Genomic DNA, 19613 nt, shown 5'->3' on the forward strand with positions numbered 1-19613 from the left:
TCCAGTGCAGAACAGTGCAAGATTGTGTTGCATAAAGCCCGAGGAAGCACGGACGAGAGGGGGCGAAGGGCCAATCTCCGGGCAGAGCGACCAATGTCCGTGTCCGTGTGGTTTACTCGATTCCCCCTCCATGGTGGACGGATCGGGGCAGGGGAGGCGAGCTCAGCCTTCCTCCCGCGCATCCTGGCCCCGACGGGCCGAGTGCCGCCGCCTTCCTCCTCAGACAACAACTGGGGGGGGGGGGGGGGTGGGGGACCACAGAAGAAACCTCTGCCAACCCCCCGAATCCCTCAGGGAATGCCCCTGCACCTGCCTTTGGAATCAAGCCGTCACAATTGTGCACGATCAGTCCGCATTATCCTTGTTTTAATATATACTAGACCAAGTAGGACACGTTGTGTCCCATCCCCTCAACACGCGGTTGTGGCGTCACACACACAGACAGGGGGGTGAGAGACAAGGGGGGAGAGAGGAAGGAGAGAAGTGGAGGGGGAGAGAGGAGAGGTAGCGGGGAGGGGGGTAGAGAGGAGGGGGGTGAGAGAGAGGAGGGGGAGAGAGGAGAAGTAGCGGGGAGGGGGGTAGAGAGGAGGGGGAGAGAGAGGAGGGGGAGAGAGGAGAGGTAGCGGGGACGGGGGTAGAGAGGAGGGGGAGAGAGTTGAGGTAGCGGGTTGGGGGGTAGAGAGGAGGGGGAGAGAGAGGAGGGGGAGAGAGAGGAGGTGGAGAGGAGAGGTAGCGGGGAGGGGGTATTGAGGAGGGGGTAGAGAGGCGGGTGAGATAGGAGGGGAGAGAGAGTAGGGAGAGGAGGCGGGAGAGGATGGGCTTGGGAGAGGAGGGGGAGTAGCGGGCGGATGGGCAGTGGAAAAGAGCGGGGCAGCGGGTGTCAACCAAACGACTGCGAGTTGGGCGGGGGGAGGTGTGACGTCACTCGCAGTGCGTGGAACGCAGCGCAGGTCATGCGCGGAAGACCCATTGTGACGTCATCAGCAAGACCATCTCGTTAATTTTCGGATGTGTGAACATTTACATAAATAACTCAAGAAATAAAGGATGAATTTTTCAGATAAGCTGTTTTGGACTCCAGGAGGAAACATTCTAACGGAATATGTAAAAATGTTACCGTCAGTGTGTTGTATTTTCGAGAAAATGTGAGTACACACAAACATCACACACAAATAAATACACATCAATATTAGAATTTTATTATAGAAATATAGATGAAGGCTGATCAAGTTCAAGTTGGAATTTATTGTCACGTGCACCAATTAAGGTACAGTGATATTTGAATTACCGTACAGCAATACTAAGTAAAAAGCAACAAGACACACAGCCACATAAAATAAAATCTAACATAAACATCCGCCACAGCGGAATCCACATTCCTCACTGTGATGGAAGCTAATAAAGATCAATCATCTTCCCCTTTTGTTCACCCGTGGTCAGGGCTGTTGAACCCTCCGCATTCGCAGCTCGCTGCCAACACACTACATAAAAGTCCCTTTAAACTTCCATGATCCAAAGACATCCTCATGAAGAAGGCCTATGCTTGGACAGCTATCCAGCCAGAAGATGCCAAAGCATTGCGGGAGTTTGCGATATGTCTTAGAAGTATGAAAGAAATGACTACCCTCTTAGACCACATGCAAGAAATGAATGTTGTTAGCAATATGAAAATTATCACTCTAAAACTGCCCTATAGACTTAGAGAAAAGATAAAGCTGGTCTGTTAGAGGAAAATGAGAATGGAGAGGCCATGCTTCCTGATCTGGTGAACTTCATAGAAAAGGAAGTACAGTTCATGTCAAATTTACGCTATGGGAATATTCAAGATCCTAAACCAATCACAACTGTCAAAGGTTCTACCTTTACTAAACAAAAGGAAGATCAGGACCTAAGGGAAGTAGTTTTGTTTCCGCTGTAAATACCTGCAGAAATGAAACGCCAAAAGGACGAAGATACATCTACTGTTAAACCAAGACGGTTCTGCTTGTCATCCAGCGAGAAGTCAGAGGAATGACAAAGAGATGGCCCACGAGGGAAGGGAAGGGGGGGCTGTCGATGACTGGTCAGCTCGTACCTTGCATCCCATCCCAAGAATGGACACCGCATTCTTGACAGGGCCAAGGTGAGCTTGTAATAGGAACACTTCTCCATCCGTTTCCCACCACGGATGTCTGACCTGCTGAGTTCTACCGGCACTTTGGAGGGGAATGAACAGGTGACGTGTAGGGTCTGGACCCTTCTTTGGGCTGATGGAGTCGGGGGAGAAAGCTTGAAAAAAGAGATGGGGTCGGGACAGACTCCAGGACTTGAGCAGGAGGGGGGAGTTTCCTTAATTTGGAGAATTCAATGTTCATGTCATTGGGCTGTAAGCTATGAGGTGCTGTTCCTCCAGATTGCGTGTCACCTCACTCTGGCAATGTAGGAGGCTCAGGACAGAAACATCAGTGGGAGTAGGAAGGGGAGTTAAAATGGTTGGCAACCGGGAGATCCAGCAGGCCTTGGAGTGTAGGGTGAAATACACGCCTAGTCCTGATACAATAGACAACAGGTGCAGGAATTGGTCATTCGGCCTTTCAAGCCAGCATTGCCATTCAATGTGATCATGGCTGATCATCCACAATCAGTACCCCGTTCCTGCCTTCTCCCCATATCCCCTGACTCCGCTATCATTAAGATCCCTATCTAGCTCTCGCTGGAAAGTATCCAGCGAACCGGCCCTGAGGCAGAGAATTCCAGACTCACAACTCACTGTGTGAAAAAAGTGTTTCCTCAACTCCGTTCTAAATGGCTTACCTTATTCTTAAACTGTTACCCCTGGTTCTGGACCTCCCCGAACATCGGAAACATGTTTCCTGCCTCTAGCATGTCCAAACCCTTAATAATCCTATATGTTTCAATCAGATCCCCTCTCATCCTTCTAAACTCCAGTGTACAAGCCCAGCCACTCCATTCTCTCAGCATATGACTTCCGCCATCCCGGGAATTAAACTTGTGAACCTACGCTGCACTCCCTCAATAGCAAGAATGTCCTTCCTTAAATTTGGAGACCAAATCTGTACACAATACTCCAGGCGTCATCTCACTAGGTCCCTATACAACTGCAGAAGGACCTCTTTGCTCCGATACTCAACTGCTCTTGTTATGATGACCAACATGCCATTCGCTTTATTCACGGCCTGCTGTACCTGCATGCTTACTTTCAGTCACTGATGAACAAGGACCCCGAGATCCCGTTGTACTTCCGCATTTGCCAACTTGACATTTAGATAATAAACTGCCTTCCTGTTTCTGCTACAAAAGTGCATAACCTCACATTTATCCACATAAAACTGCATCTGCCATGCATCTGCCCACGCACCCAAACTGTCCAAGTCACCCTGCATTCTCATAGCATCCTCATTACAGTTCACACTGCCACCCAGCTTTGTCTCATCTACAAATTTGCTAATGTTACTTTTAAATCTCTTCATTGATGTATATTGTAAATAGCTGCGGTCCCAGCACCGAGCCTTGCGGTACCCCACTTGTCACTGCCTGCCATTCTGAAAGGGACCCGTTTTGTCTGCCAACCAATTTTCTATCCATGTCAGCACTCTATCCCCAATACCATGTGCCCTAATTTTGCTCACTAATCTCCAATGTGGAACCTTATCAAATGCTGTCTGAAAGTCCTGGTGCATGACATCCACTGCCTCTCCCTTGTCCATTTTCCTAGTTACATCCTCAAAAGATTCCAGAGGATTAGTCAAGCATGATTTCCCCTTCGTAAATCCATGCTGACTCGGACCGATCCTGTTACTGCTATCCAAATATGCGGCTATTTCATCTTTTATAATTGACTCCAGCATCTTCCCCACCACCGATGTCAGGCTAACTGGTCTATAATTCCCCGTTTTCTCTCCCCCGCATTTCTTAAAAAGTGGGATAACATTAGCTACCCTCCAATCCACCGGAACTGATCTAGAATCTATAGAACATTGGAAAATGATCACCAATGTGTCCACGATTTTTAGAGGTACTTCCTTAAGTAGCCTGGGATGCAGACCATCAGGCCCTGGGGATTTATCAGCCTTCAGTCCCATCAGTCTACCCAACACCATTTCCTGCCTAATGTGGATTTTTTTCAATTCCTCCATCACCCCAGATCCACTGGCCACTAGTACAACAGGAAGATTGTTTGTGTCCTCCTTAGGGAAGACGGATCCAAAGTACCTATTCAACTCATCTGCCATTTTCTTGTACCCCATAATAAATTCACCTTTTTCAGTCTTCAAGAGTCCAACTTTGGTCTTAACTAATGTTTTCAAGAAGTACAAAATTAGCCAAACATGACCTTCCAGGATTTGTGCCTGGAAGGTAATGTTTGACTAATCTTGGATTTTTGAAGAGGTTACTAGGGAAATTGATGAGGGTAAAGCGGTGGATGTTTCTATATGGACATCAGTAAGGCATTTGACAAGGTTCCTCATGGAAGGTTGGTTAAGAAGGTTCAATTGTTGGGTATTAATGGTGGAGTAGCAAGATGGAGTCAACAGTGGCTGAATGGGATATGCCAGAGAGTAATGGTGGATGGCTGTTTGTCACGTTAGAGGCCGGTGACTAGTGGGGTGCCTCAGGGATCTGTGTTGGGTCCACTGTTGTTTGTCATGTACATCAATGATCTGGATGATGGTGTGGTAAATTGGATTAGTAAGTATGCAAATGATACTAAGATAGGTGGTGTTGTGGATAATGAAATATATTTTCAAAGTCTACAGAGTGATTTAGGCCATTTGCAAGAGTGGGCTGAAAGATGGCAGATGTAATTTAATGCTGATAAGTGTGAGGTGCTACATCTTGGCAGAACAAATCAAAATAGGATGTACATGGTAAATGGTAGCGAATTGAGGAATGCAGTTGAACAGAGGGATCTAGGAATAATTGTGCATAGTTCCCTTAAGGTGGAATCTCATGTAGATAGGGTGGTAAAGAAAGCTTTTGGAGTGCTGGCCATTATAAATCAGAGCATTGAGTATAGAAGTTGGGATGTAATGTTAAAATTATACAAGGCATTGGTGAGGCCAATTCTCAAGTATGGTTGCCAAATTATAGGAAAGATGTCAACAAAATAGAGAGAGTACAGAGGAGATTTACTAGAATGTTGCCTGGGTTTCAGCAACTAAGTTACAGAGAAAGGTTGAACAAGTTAGGTCTTTATTCTTTGGAGCGCAGGTTAAGGGGGAACTTGATAGAGGTATTTAAAATGATGAGAGGGATAGACAGAGTTGACATGGATAAGCTTTTTCCATTGAAGGTAGGGAAGATTCAAACAAGAGAATATGATTTGAGAATTAAGGGACAGAAGTTTAGTGCTAACATGAGGAGGGACTTCTTTACTCAGAGAGTGGTAGCTGTGTGGAATGAACATCCAGTGGAAGTGGTGGAGGCAGGTTTGATGTTATCATTTAAAAATAAATTGGGTAGGTATATGGACGGGAAAGGAATGGAGGGTTATGGTCTGAGTGCAGGTAGATGGGACTAGGGGAGGATAAGTGTTCGGCACGGACTAGAAGGGCCGAGATGGCCTGTTTCAGTGCTGTAATTGTTATATGGTTTTCCTCTTCACATACGTAAAGAAGAAACAGCAGATGCCGGTTTACAAAGAGAGACGCAATCTCCTGGAGTAACTTGCACGTCTGGAGAACATGGACAGGCAACATTCTAGGTCAGGACCCTTCTTCAGACTGCTTGGTGTGGGAGGTGGAGAAAGTTGGAAAGGAGAGGTGGGAGTGGTCGCCTTAGATTCCCTTCCCTCTACAGATGCGGCCTGACCCACTGAGTTCCTCCACCGCTTTAGAGGGAATGGACAAACAACACTTAAGTCAGGACCCTTCTTCAGACTGAGTGGAGAGGGTGAGGGGAGGAAGCTGGAAAAGAGAGATGGGGCAGGGCAAAGCCTGGCAAGTGATAGGTGGATACAAAATGCTGGAGTAACTCAGCGGGACAGGCAGCATCTCTAGAGAGAAGGAATGGGTGAAGTTTCAGGTTGAGACCCTTCTTCAGAAGTGATAGGTGGATATAGGTGAGGGAGACACAAGAAACTGCAGATGCTGGAATCTTGCATAGAACACAATTTAGTTAGATGCACAGAATCTCTTGCCCAGAGTGGGGGATTCGAGGACCAGAGGACATGGGTTCAAGGTGAAGGGGAAAAGATTTAAAAGGAAACTGAGGGGTACATTCACACAGAGGGTGGTGGGTGTGTGGAACAAACTGTCACAGGAGGTAGTTGAGGCTGGTACCATCCCAAGAAACAGTTAGACAGTTACATGGATTGGACAAGTTTGGAGGGATATGGACCAAACACAGGCCGATGGGACTAGTGTAGCTGGGACATGTTGGTCGGTGTAGGCAAGTTGGGCCAAAGGGCCTGTTTCCACACTGTACCACTCTACGACTAACACAAAGTGCTGGAGTAACTCAGCGGGCCAGGCAGCATCTCTAGAGAACATGGATAGGTGGCATTTCAGAGTGCTGAAGTAACTCAGTGGGTCAGGCAGCAACTCTGGAGAACATGGATAGGTGCCATTTCAGAGTGCTGGAGTAACTCAGCGGGTCAGGCAGCATGTTGTTTAAGAAGGAACTGCAGATGCTGGAAAATCGAAGGTACACAAAAATGCTGGAGAAACTCCGCGGGTGCAGCAGCATCTATGGAGCGAAGGAGATAGGCAACGTTTCGGGCCGAAACCCTTCTTCAGACTGATGGGAGGTGGGGTGGGGGGGGCGGGGGAGAAGAAAGGAAAAAGGAGGAGGAGCCCGAGGGCTGAGGGGGAGCTGGGAAGGGGAGGAGACAGCAAGAGCTAACAGAATTGTGAGAATTCAATGTTCTTGCCAGCAGGATGCAGACTCCCCAAGGGGAATATGAGGTGCTGTTCCTCCAATTTAGGGTGGGCCTCACTTTGGCCATGGAGGAGGCCCCGGACAGAGAGGTCAGATACGGAGTTGAAGTGCTGAGCCACCGGGAGGTCAGGACGGTTAATGCGGACCGAGCGGAGGTGTTCGGCGAAACGATCGCCAAGCCTATGCTTGGTTTCACCGATGTAGATCAGCTGACATCTAGAGCAGCAGATGCAATAGATGAGGTTGGAGGAGATGCAGGTGAACCTCTGGCACACCTGGAACGACTGCTTGGGTCCTTGAATGCAGTCGAGGGGGGAGGTAAAGCGACAAGTGTAGCATCCCTTGCGGTTGCAAGGGAAAGTGTCCGGGGAGGGGGTGGTGCGGGAGGGAAGGGAAGAATTGACAAGGGAATTACGGAGGGAACGGTCTTTGCGGAAGGCAGACAGGAGGGGAGGTGGGAAGATGTGGCGAATGGTGGGGTCACGTTGGAGGTGGCGAAACTGATGGAGGACTATTTGTTGTATGTGACGGCTAGTGGGGTGAAAGGTGAGGACATGGGGGACTCTGCCCTTGTTGCGATTGGGAGGATGGGGAGAGAGAGCAGTGTTACGGGGTATTGAAGAGACCCTAGTGCGCACCTCATCTATTGGAGGGGAGTGGAACCCCCGTTCCCTGAAGAATGAGGACATTTCTGATGCCCTGTTGTGGAACACCTCATCCTGGGAGCAGATGCGGCGTAGACGGAGGAATTGTGAGTAGGGGATGGAGTCCTTACAGGAAGCGGGGTGGGAGAAAGAGTAGTCTAGATAGCCATGGGAGTCAGTGGGTTTATAGTGGATGTTGGTCAGAAGTCTATCATCTGCGATGGAGATAGTGCGGTCAAGGAATGGTAGGGAAGGGTCGGAAATGGTCCAGGTGTATTTGAGTGCCGGATGGAGGTTAGTGGTGAAGTGGATGTAGTCAGTCTGTTGTGTGTGGGTGCAGGAGGTGGCACCAAAGCAATCGTCGATGTAGCGGAGGTAGAGGTCGGGGATGGGGCCCTGGTATGCCTCGAACAAGGATTATTCGACGTATCAAAGAGGCAGGCGTAGCTGGGGCCCATGCGCGTGCCCATAGCTACGCCTTGTATTTGAAGGAAATAGGAGGAGTTAAACAAGGTTATTGAGGGTAAGGACCAGCTCCGCTAAGCGGAGGAGAGTTTCAGTGGACGGGTATAGGTTGCTTCTCCGGTCGAGGAAGAACCGGAGGCCTGAGACCATCCTGGTGGGGGATGGAGGTGTAGAGTGACTGGACATCCATGATGAGGATGAGAGGATGGGGGCCTAGAGAATGGAATGCACGGAGACGACGGGACAGGCAGCATCTCTGGAGACAAGGAATGGGTGACGTTTCAGGTCGACACTGAAGATGGGTCTCAACCCAGAAACGTTACCCATTCCTGTCAACATTTTGTGTCTACTTAAACAGTGCCTATCTATCCATGTGGCATTGTGCCAGCAGGCTGGAGGAGCGGGCAAAGGCCTTGCCACAGAGCAGGCAGGTGAAGGGGCACTGGCCGGTGTGGAACGCCGGTGCTGCCACAGGCTGGACATGTGGGTGAAACCCTTGCCACACTCAACGCACACAAAGAGTCTCTCTCCAGTGTGTATCCGCTGGTTCTCCAACAGCCCCCGTGCTCTCTTGTCACAGTGGGATCAGCTGCTCGCCTGCGTGGGTCCGCCGGTGTTGCCGCAACCCCCGCAAGCTGTCAAACGACTCACCACAGTACGGGCAGTCGTAGGGCTGGCCACTGGTGTGCACGCGCTGGTGAGACAGGGCATGGGAGGCCATGGCAAAACGCTCTCCACACACCGGGCTGGGAACGGGACGGTCGCCGGAGTGCACCCGCTGGTGGGTCAGTAGCTTGGAGGAGCTGGTGAAGCCCTTGCCGCACTGGACGCAGGTGTAGGGGCGCTCGCCAGTGTGGGTGCGCTGGTGCACCAGCAGGTTGCTGGACCGGGTGAAGTGCTTGCCGCACTGGGTGCAGGTGTAGGGCCGCTCCCCGGTGTGGGTGCGCTGGTGCTCCAGCAGGTGACTAGAACGGTTGAAGCCCTTGCCGCACTGGGTGCAGATGTAGGGGCGCTCCCCGGTGTGGGTGCGCTGGTGCACCAGCAGGCTGTTGGAGCAGATGAAGCCCTTGCCACATTGGGTGCACGTGTAGGGCCGCTCCCCAGTGTGGGTGCGCTGGTGCTTCAGCAGGTGACTGGACTGGGTGAAGCTCTTGCCGCACTGGGCACAGGCGTAGGGGCGTTCCCCGGTGTGGGTGCGCCGGTGGGACAGCAGGGTGCTTGAGTGGGTGAAGCTCTTGCCGCACTGGGCACAGGCGTAGGGGCGCTCCCCGGTGTGGGTGCGCTGGTGCACCAGCAAGCTGCTGGAGCAGATGAAGTACTTGCCGCATTGGTCGCAGGTGTAGGGCCGCTCCGCGGTGTGCGTGCGCTGGTGCTCCAGCAGGCGACTGAACCGGGTGAAGCGCTTGTCGCACTGGGTGCAGGTGTAGGGCCGCTCCCCAGTGTGGGTGCGCTTGTGGGACAGCAGGGTGTTTGAGTGGGTGAAGCTCTTGCCGCACTGGGCGCAGGTGTAGGGGCGCTCGCCGGTGTGGGTGTGTTGGTGCTCCAGCAGGTGACTGGAGTGGTTGAAGGTCTTGCCGCACTGGGTGCAGGTGTAGGGGCGCTCCCCAGTGTGGGTGCGCTGGTGCTCCAGCAGGTGAGAGGACTGGATGAAGCCCTTGCCGCACTGGGCGCAGGTGTAGGGCCGCTCCCCAGTGTGGGTGCGCTGGTGCTCCAGCAGGTGACTGGACTGGATGAAGCTCTTGCCGCACTCGGTGCAGCGGTAGGGGTGCTCCCCAGTGTGGAGGCGCCGGTGGGACAGCAGGTCTTTAGACTGGGTGAAGCCTTTGCCGCAGTCGCTGCAGGTGTAGGGGCGCTCGCTGGCGTGCAGGCGCCTGTGCCTCTTCAGGTAATTGGACGACTTGAAGCCTTTGCCGCAGTCGGAGCAGGTGAAGGGCCGCTCGCTGCTGTGCACCAGCAGGTGCTGCCTTAGCCCCGACAAGTGGACAAAGCTCATGTCGCAGGTGGAGCAGCCATAGGGCTTCTCGCCCGTGTGCACCTGCCGGTGTATCTTCAGGTGATTCGCCGTCTTGAAGCTCATGCTGCAGTTGGTGCAGGTGAAGGGCCTCTCGCTGGAGTGCATGCTGTTGTGCCCCTGCAAGTACTTGCAGTGAGTGAAGCTCTTGCTGCAGTTGAAGGGACGTTCTCCCGTGTGCAGCAGCCGGTGGGCCTCCAGATCGCTCAGGCACCGCCACACCTTGCCACACATGTCAATTTAACTTGTTGGTCCTCCATCGAAGCTCAGCCCGCACACCGAGCAGATGGGGGAGCCCACCGGCACCCTGGCCGCCCTCAATGGCCGCTCACGTCCCCGACTCTCCGTCCACAGCAACGGCTCCTAAACCCTGCAGGAGGGGAACACAGGGTCAACAATCTGGCAAACAGGACATTACTAGCACATATTGAGTGCGTTTATGGCGGAGGAAACCGTTATAAAGAAACATAGAAAATGGGTGCAGGAGTAGGCCATTTGGCCCTTCGAGCCTGCAACGCCATTCAATATGATCATGGCTGATCATCCAACTCCATATCCTGTACCTCCCTTCTCTCCATACCCCCTGATCCCATTAGCCACAAAGGCCACATCCAATTCCCTCTTAAATATAGCCAGTGACCTGGCCTCAACTACTTTCTGTGGCAGTGAATTCAACAGATTCACCAGTCTCTGTGTGAAAAAAAACTTTCTCATCGCGGTCCTAAAAGACTTCCCCCTTATCCTTAAACTGTGACCCCTTGTTCTGGACATCCCCAACATCGGGAACAACCTTCCTGCATCTAGCCTGTCCAAACCCTTAAGAATTTTGTAAGTTTCTATAAGATCACCCCTCAATCTTCTAAATTCTAGCGAGTAAAAGCCGAGTCTATCCAGTCTTTCTTGATATGAAAGTCCTGCCATCCCAGCATTCAGTCTGGTGTACCTTCTCTGCACTCCCTCCGTGGCAAGAATGTTCTTCCTCAGATTAGGAGACCAAAACTGTACGCAATACTTCAGGTGTGGCCTCACCAAGGCCCTGTACAACTGCAGTAGAACCTCCCTGCTCCTACACTCAAATCCTTTTGCTATGAATGCTAACATACCATTCGCCTTCTTCACTGCCTGCTGCACCTGCATGCCTACTTTCAATGAATGGTGTACCATGACACCCAGGTCTCATTGCATCTCCCCTTTTCCTAAACGGCCACCATTCAGTAATAGTCTACTTTCCTGTTCTTGCCACCAAAGTGGATAACCTCACCTTTATCCACATTATACTGCATCTGCCATGCATTTACCCACTCACCCAAACTATCCAAGTCAACTTGCAGCCTCCCAGCATCCTCCTCACAGCCAACACTGCCCCCAGCTTCGTGTCATCCGCAAACTTGGAGATTTTGCATTCAATTCCCTCGTCCAAATCATTAATATATATGGTAAATAGCTGGGGTTCCAGCACTGAGCCTTGTGGTACCCCACTAGTCACTGCCTGCCATTCAGAAAAGGTCCCGTTTACTCCTACTCTTTGCTTCCTGTCTGCCAGCCAGTTCTCTATCCACATCAATACTGAACCCCCAATACCGTGTGCTTTACGTTTGCATCGCAATCTCTTATGTGGGACCTTGTCGAAACCCTTCTGAATGTCCAGATATAACACATCCACTGGTTCTCCCTTATCCACTCTGCAAGTTACATCCTCAAAAAAAATTCTATAAGATTCGTCAGACATGATTTACCTTTCATAAATTCATGCTGACTTTGTCCAATGATTTCACCACTTTCTAAATGTGCTGCTATCCCATCTTTAATAACTGACTCTAGCATTTTCCCCACTACCGATGTTAGACTAACTGGTCTGTAATTCCCCATTTTCTCTCTCCCTCCCTTTTTAAAAAGTGGGGTTACATTAGCATCCCTCCAATCCTCAGGAACTTCTCCAGAATCTAAAGAGATTTGAAAAATCATCACTAATGCATCCACTATTTCTGGGGCATTAAGTACTCTGGGACGCATTATTTATCACTAATACAATTCTGTGCGGCACAGTGGCGCAGCGGGACAGCTGCTGCCTCACCGCCAGATACCCGGGCTCCATCCTGACTACGGGTGCTGTCTGTGTGGAGTTTGTACGTTCTCCCCTTGACCTGTGATGGTTTTTACTCCGGCTGCTCCGCTTTTCTCCAACATTTCAAAGACGTTTAGGGTTGTAGATTTGTCGGCCTCCGCAATATTGTTAAATTGTCCCTAATGTGCGTAGGATAGTGCTAGTGATAGAATCGCTGGTCGGCGTGGATTCTGCGGGCCAAAAGATCTGTTTCCGCGCTGCATCTCTAAACTAAACTAAACCAAAGAAGGGTCTTGACCCAAAATGTCACCCATTCATTCTCTCCACAGATGCTGCCTGACCCGTTGAGTTACTCCAGCACTTTGTCATAGATTCATAGAGTGATACAGCGTTGGAAAGAGGCCCTTCGGCCCAACTCCTAGATCCCTCGGCTCCACACATTCCCCCAGCGCCCCGCCATTCACAGTAAAGATCCTGCCCTGGTTTGACTTCCTAAACTGCAACACCCTCCCCATGCCCAAACAATGTGACCTCCTCCCTGTGGCTCCCTGCCCCTCACCCCTGTCGCCGCATCCTGCTCCTTCCCCCCCTTTGCTCCCTCCTCCCCACCCCCAAGCAATGTGAACCCACCCCCACCTGGCTCCCTACCCCTTTCATGGATCATTTGACCTCTCTCTTCCCCCCCCCCCCAGTTCCCTGCCCCCCATTCATCCCCCTCAGCACCAAACCCACTCCCCCTTGAATCCCTCCCCCTCCCTTCGATCCCTGCTTTCCCCGCTACTCCCTTCATCCCCTATCCACCTCCAGCCTCTCACCCCTCTTCACCCAGCCACCTTCTTCACCCTCCCCCTCTCTCTTTCTCTCTCTCTCTGTGCCTCTAAATGTCTCTCTCTGACATCTCTCTATCTCACTCTCTCTCTGTCTCTGCCTCACACTCTCTCTCACTGTCCCCCCCCCTCTCTCTCTCTCTCTCTCTCTCTCTGTCTCTCTTGGTCTCTCTCCCTGTCTCTCTCTCTCTGAGTATCTCTGACTCTCTCTCTCTGTATCTCTCTCCTACTCTGCCTCTCTCTCTCCCTCTGTCTGTCTCTCACTGTCCCTGACTCTACTCTCTCTCTGTCTGTCTCTGTCTCTCTCTCTCTCTCTCTCTCTCTCTCTCTGTATGGCTGCTTCTCTTTCTCTCTCCGTCTCTGGCTGTCACTCTCTCTGTCTCTCACCCGCACTCTCTCTGTCTGTGTACCTCTCCTACTCTGTCTCTCTCTCCCTCTCACTCTCTCTCTCTCTCACTGTCTCTGTATCTCTCTCCCGCTGTCTCTCTCCCTCTGTGTGTCTCTTTCTCTCTCCTTCTCTCTCACTGTCCCTCTCTCTCTCTCTTTCTGTCCCTGTTTGTCTCTCTCTCTCTGCCACTATCTCTGTAAGTCTGTCACTCTGTCTCTGTATCTCTCTATCTCTGTCCCCCTCTCTCCCTCTGTGTCTATCACTTTTTCTTTCTCTCCCCCTCTTCTTCCCACTGTGTGTCTCTCTCTTTCTTTCTCTCTCTCTGTTTCCATCTGTCTCTCTCTCTCAATGCCTCTCTCTCTATCTCTCTCTGTCTCTCTTTCTCTGCCTCTCTGTCTTTCTCCCCCCTTTTCTCTCTCTCTCTCGGTCTCTCACTATCTCTCTCTTAGTCTCTCTCTCTATCTCTGTCTGTCCCTCTGTGTATCTATATATCTCTCTCGTTGTCTCTCCCTCTCTCTTTCTCTGCTTCTCTCTCTCTCTCTGTCTATCTTTCTGAGTCTGTCTCTCTCTCTCTCTCCCTCTCTCTCATGGCTTCTTCTCTGTCTCTGTCACTCTCTGTCTGTCACTCTCTCTCTCTCTCTCTATCTGTCTCTCCCACTATCTGTCTCCATCTCTCCCCCCCGCTCCCCCTCTGTCTCTCTGTCCCACTGTCTCTCTTTCTCTCCGTCTCTCCCTGTCTCTCACGCTGTCTCTCTCTCCGACCCTATCTCTCTCTCTCTCTCTCTCTCTCTCTCTCTCTGTCTCTCTCTCTGAGTCTGTCTGTCTCTTCCTCTCTGAGTGTCACTCTGTCTCTCTCTCTCTCGCTGCCTCTCGCTGTCTCTCTCTCCCACTCTCTGTCTGTCTCTGGTCACTCTGTGTCTCTCTCTCTCTCTCTGGTTCTCCATCTCTCAGAGTATTTCTCTCTGTCTACGTCTCAGTCTCTCTGTCTGTTGCTCTCCCTCCGTGTCTGCCTCTCTCCCTCTCTCTCTCTCTCTCTCTGAGTGTCTCGCTGTCTTTCTCTCTCCCTCTCTCTCGCTGCCTCTGTCTCTCTCTCCCACTCTCCCACTCTCTGTCTCTCTCTCCCACTCTCCCACTCTCTCTGTCTGTCTGTCTCTCTCTCTCTCTGGTTCTCCCTGTCTCTCAGAGTCTTTCTCTCACTCTGTCTGTCGCTATCCCTCTGTGTCTGTCTCTCTCTCCCCCTCTCTCTGTCTGTCTCTCATGCTGTTTCTCTCTGTCTCTAGTTCTCTCTCTCTCTCTGTGTTTCTGTCTCTCTAGCTCTCTCTATCAATCTCAATTTCAATTTTCAATTTAAAAACTTTATTGGCACGATAAAAAAACATTGTTATATTGCTAAAGTATAAAACATGACATACATACAGTGTATGTATGTCATGTAAGTATACAGTGCATGGATAGATATGTCCCTGTACATAAACTCGCAATATGCCTATAGCCCTTTATTGGGTAAATCATGTCTGACGAATCTTATAGAATTCTTCGAGGATGTAACTAGTAGCGTGGATAGGGGAGAACCAGTGGATGTGGTGTATCTGGACTTCCAGAATGCTTTCGACAAGGTCCCACATAAGAGATTAGTTTACAAACTTAAAGCACACGGCATTGGGGGTTCAGTATTGATGTGGATAGAGAACTGGCTGGCAAACAGGAAGCAAAGAGTAGGAGTAAACGGGTCCTTTTCACAATGGCAGGCAGTGACTAGTGGGGTACCGCAAGGCTCAGTGCTGGGACCCCAGCTATTTACAATATATATTAATGATCTGGATGAGGGAATTGAAGGCAATATCTCCAAGTTAGCGGATGACACTAAGCTGGGGGGTAGTGTTAGCTGTGAGGAGGATGCTAGGAGACTGCAAGGTGACTTGGATAGGCTGGGTGAGTGGGCAAATGTTTGGCAGATGCTGTATAATATGGATAAATGTGAGGTTATCCATTTTGGTGGCAAAAACAGGAAAGCAGACTATTATCTAAATGGTGGCCGACTAGGAAAAGGGGAGATGCAGCGAGACCTGGGTGTCATGGTACACCAGTCATTGAAAGTGGGCATGCAGGTGCAGCAGGCAGTGTAGAAAGCGAATGGTATGTTAGCTTTCATAGCAAAAGGATTTGAGTATAGGAGCAGGGAGGTTCTACTGCAGTTGTACAGGGTCTTGGTGAGACCACACCTGGAGTATTGCGTACAGTTTTGGTCTCCAAATCTGAGGAAGGACATTATTGCCATAGAGGGAGTGCAGCGAAGGTTCACCAGACTGATTCCTGGGATGTCAGGACTGTCTTATGAAGAAAGACTGGATAGACTTGGTTTATACTCTCTAGAATTTAGGAGATTGAGAGGGGATCTTATAGAAACTTACAAAATTCTTAAGGGGTTGGACAGGCTAGATGCAGGAAGATTGCTCCCGATGTTGGGGAAGTCCAGGACAAGGGGTCACAGCTTAAGGATAAGGGGGAAATCCTTTAAAATCGAGATGAGAAGAACTTTTTTCACACAGAGAGTGGTGAATCTCTGGAACTCCCTGCCAGAGGCCAGTTCATTGGCTATATTTAAGAGGGAGTTAGATGTGGCCCTTGTGGCTAAGGGGATCAGAGGGTATGGAGAGAAGGCAGGTACGGGATACTGAGTTGGATGATCAGCCATGATCATATTGAATGGCGGTGCAGGCTCGAAGGGCCGAATGGCCTACTCCTGCACCTAATTTCTATGTTTCTATGTTTCTATTGATTGCTACACGTTCTTGCAGCTGTAAGCAGTACAACACAATAGCAAGTTTAGCAATTCAATATTCATTTCTTAGTGTTAGTTAATGTCAATTAGTGTGTGCGTACATATGTGCATGTTGGTCATTCACCGTCTCTCAGGTTATGGCATGCTGTTACGTATTGTGCACCAAGATGAGCCGTATTTCCTTCGCCAAGGGTTATTGTTAGTTTTGATGTATCATCTAGTTCTTTAAAATCAGGGGTTGCCACACTGAGTTTGTCAAAGTATGCTTTCCTTGTTTTGTCAAATATTTTGCATTTTAGGAGGAAGTGCACCTCTGTTTCAACCTCATCTGTCAAACAGTGGCCGCATATTCTGTTTTCTCTTGGTTGCCAGAATCTCTTCTGTCTTCCTTTTTCAACTACCAAATAGTGGTCACTTAACCTGTATTTGGTGAGGGTCTGTCTCTGCTTTATGTCTCTAACAGTTGAGAGATAGTCTGCCAATTTATAGTCTCTTTTTAGGGAACGGTAACATTCTAATCTGCTTTGGATTTTGGTTTCTTTATCCCGATGTTCCAAGTACGTTTCTTTACATTGTTTGATAATTTGGTTCACTCTAATTGGTGATTGGGGGTCAGTATTGATCTGTGGCCGGTCAGGGTTTAACTGGATAGGGTTTAACTGAATAGGAGTAGTTAGTCTCAGTACCAACAGACACAGGGATCTCTTTTCTGGGTTCCCCTCTTGTGTTTGAAGGGTTTTAAACTGGAGGGTATCTGGGGGGCTAGATTTAAGGTGATTCCAAAAATTTAGTGCTCTTTTCTGGATATCAGCGGGTATCTGCCTAATTCCGCCCTACATGCGTTTGTTGGTGTTTTCCTTTGGATACGGAGGATGTTCTGACAAAATTCCGCATGCAGGGCCTCTGTTGTATGTTTTTCCCATTTACTATAATTATGGTGACATACTTCACTACCATAAAGCCCAATAGGCTGGATTACACTGTCAAATATTTTAAGCCAGATTTTAATTGGGATTTGGATGTTGTAGAATCTTCTTTTTATTGCATACAGAGCTCTTCGAGCTTTCTCTTTTAGTGCATTCATTGCCATATTGAAGCTCCCTGATGCTGAGACGGTTAGACCAAGGTAAGTATAGCTCATAGTGTGTTCGGTAACAGCACCATTGAGAGTAAATTTGTATTTATCTTCCTGACATCTGGGTCTTTTCTGAAAAATCATGATGTTGGTTTTCTTTAGATTTACTACCAGGGCCCAATTTTGGCAGTACTCATCAAGTAGGTCCAACTGTTGCTGCAGTCCCTGTTCTGTGGGGGACAGCAGAACCAAGTCATCCGCATAAAACAGCTAATTTACCTCTCCGTCCAGAAGACAGAGGCCCAGCGCTGTGCTCTGGTCCAACTTTTCTGCCAAATCGTTGATATATACATTAAACAGTGTCGGGCTCAGATTGCAGCCTTGCCGGACGCCTCTTCTATGGGCGAAGAGATCAGTGCGTTTGTCCCCAATTTTAAAGCCACATTTATTATTCAGATACATTGATTTGATAAGGTCATATACCTTTCCTCCTATACCACAGCTGCGGAGTTTGTAATAGAGCCCTTCATGCCAAATAGAGTCAACTGCTTTCTCAAAGTCAATAAAACAGGCAAATATTTTCCCATTTTTCGCTTGGTGTACATGTTTTTCAATGAGAGTGTGGAGGGTATAAATGTGGTCAGTGGTACGGTGTTTTGGGAGGAAGCCAATTTGGTTTTTACTGAAAATGTTGTGTTTGTTAAGGAAATCCTGCATTCTGTTATTTATGATACTGCAGAATAACTTCCCTAGGCAGCTACTGACACAGATGCCACGGTAGTTATTTGGGTCTAATTTCTCTCTCTCTCTCTCTCTCTCTCTCTCTCTCTCTCTCTCTCTCTCTCTCTCTCTCTCCCTCTCCCTCTGCCTGCCCCTCTGTCTGTCTCCCTGTCTCTCTCTGTTTCTGTATCTCTCTCTGTCCCTCTCTATCACTGCCCCTATATCTGTCTGTCTCTCTTTCTCCCTCTCTCTCCCTGTTTGTCTCTGTCTCTCTCTCCCTATCTCTCTCTCTCTCTCTGTCTCTCTCTCTGTCTGTCTCTCTGTCTGTCTCTCTCTCTCTGTCTCTCCGTCTCTGTCTCTCTCTCTCTCTCTCTCTCTGTCTCTCTCTATATCTCTCTCCCTCTCTCTCTGCATCTGTCTCTCAGTATTTCTCTCTGTCTCTCACTCTTTCTCTGTCTCTCTGTCTGTATCTCTCTGTCTCTGTCTGTCCCTCTCTATCCCTGTCCCTCTCTCTCTCTCTTGCTGTCTCTCTCTCCCTCTGTCTCCGTTTGTCTCTGTCTCTCTCTCCCTCTGTCTTGCTCTCGCTTTGTCTCTCTGTCTCTCTCTTTCTCTGTCTCTCCCTCTTTCTATCTCTCCCTCTCTCTATCTCTCCCTCTCTCTATCTCCCTCTCTCTCTGCATCTGTCTCTCTGCATCTGTCTCTCTCTGTCTGTCCCTCTCCCTGCCCGTCTCTGTCCGTCTGTGTGTGTGTGTGTCTCTCTCTCTCTGTCCCTGCCTCTCTCTCTCTCCCTGTCTCTGTCCCTGTCTGTGTGTGTGTGTGTCTCTCTCTCTGTCCCTGCCTCTGTCCCTGCCTCTGTGTGTGTGTGTGTGTCTCTCTCTCTGTCCCTGCCTCTGTCCCTGTCTCCCTCTGTCTGTCTCTGTCTCTGTATTGTGTTCCGTTCTGGGCACCGTGTTACAGGAAAGATGTCGTCGAGCTGGAAAGGGCGCAGAGAAGTTTTACGAGGATGTTGCCGGGTCTCGAGGGGCCTGAGTTACAGGGAGAGGTTGGGGCAGGGCTGGGATTCTATTCTTTGGAGCACAGGAGGATGAGGTGCAATCTTATAGAGGTGAACAAAATCACCAGAGGAATAGATCGGGTAGACGCACAGTCTCTTGCCTAGAGCAGGGGAATCGAGGACCAGAGGACACGGGTTTAAGGTGAGAGACGCGGGGGTGGGAATAATTTAATAGGAACCTGAGGGGCAACTTTTCCACACAGAGGGTGGTGGGTGTATGGAACGAGTTGCTTGAGGAGGGAGTTGAGGCTGGGACTATCCCAACACTTGGACAGGTACTTGGACTAGTGTAGATGAGGCATGTTGGCCGGTGGGGGCAAGTTGAGCCGAAGGGCCCGTTTCCGTCCTGTATCACTCCCCTCTCTCTCTCTCTCCCTGTGTGTCTCTCTCTTTTTCTCTGTTTATCTCTCTCTCTCCCTGTTTCTCTCCCTGTTTCTCTCTCTCTTTCTCTGTCTCACTCTGTTTCTCTCTCTTTCTCTCTCTGTCTCTCTATCTCAGTCTGAAGAAGGGACTCGACCCGAAATATCACCCATTCCTTCTCTCCAGAGATGCTGCCTGACCCACTGAGTTACTCCTGCACTTTGTGTCTATCTTCGGTGTAATCCAACATCTGCAGTTCCTTATCACACTCTCTCTCTCTGTCACTCTCTCTCTCTCTATGTTTCTCTCTGTCTCTCTCTCCCTCGTTCTCTCTCTCTCTCTC

The 19613-nt window shown here is 49.7% G+C and overlaps 1 protein-coding gene across 1 annotated transcript; it reads right to left on the reverse strand.

The window, feature by feature from the left end:
- Positions 1-8634: 8634 nt before the first annotated feature.
- Positions 8635-10359, reverse strand: LOC116982150 (zinc finger protein 420-like; the record flags this gene model as incomplete). The annotated part of the gene is made up of 2 exons (XM_033035466.1): positions 8743-10359; positions 8635-8661 (listed from the first exon to the last, which is right to left on the reverse strand). Coding segments are annotated over exons 1-2 (1518 nt in total), but the record flags the coding sequence as incomplete, so codon positions are not given.
- Between the last annotated feature and the right edge of the window lie 9254 nt (positions 10360-19613).

The sequence above is a fragment of the Amblyraja radiata genome, chromosome 16, assembly GCF_010909765.2.
Source record: "Amblyraja radiata isolate CabotCenter1 chromosome 16, sAmbRad1.1.pri, whole genome shotgun sequence".
Classification (NCBI taxonomy): Eukaryota; Metazoa; Chordata; class Chondrichthyes; order Rajiformes; family Rajidae; genus Amblyraja; species Amblyraja radiata.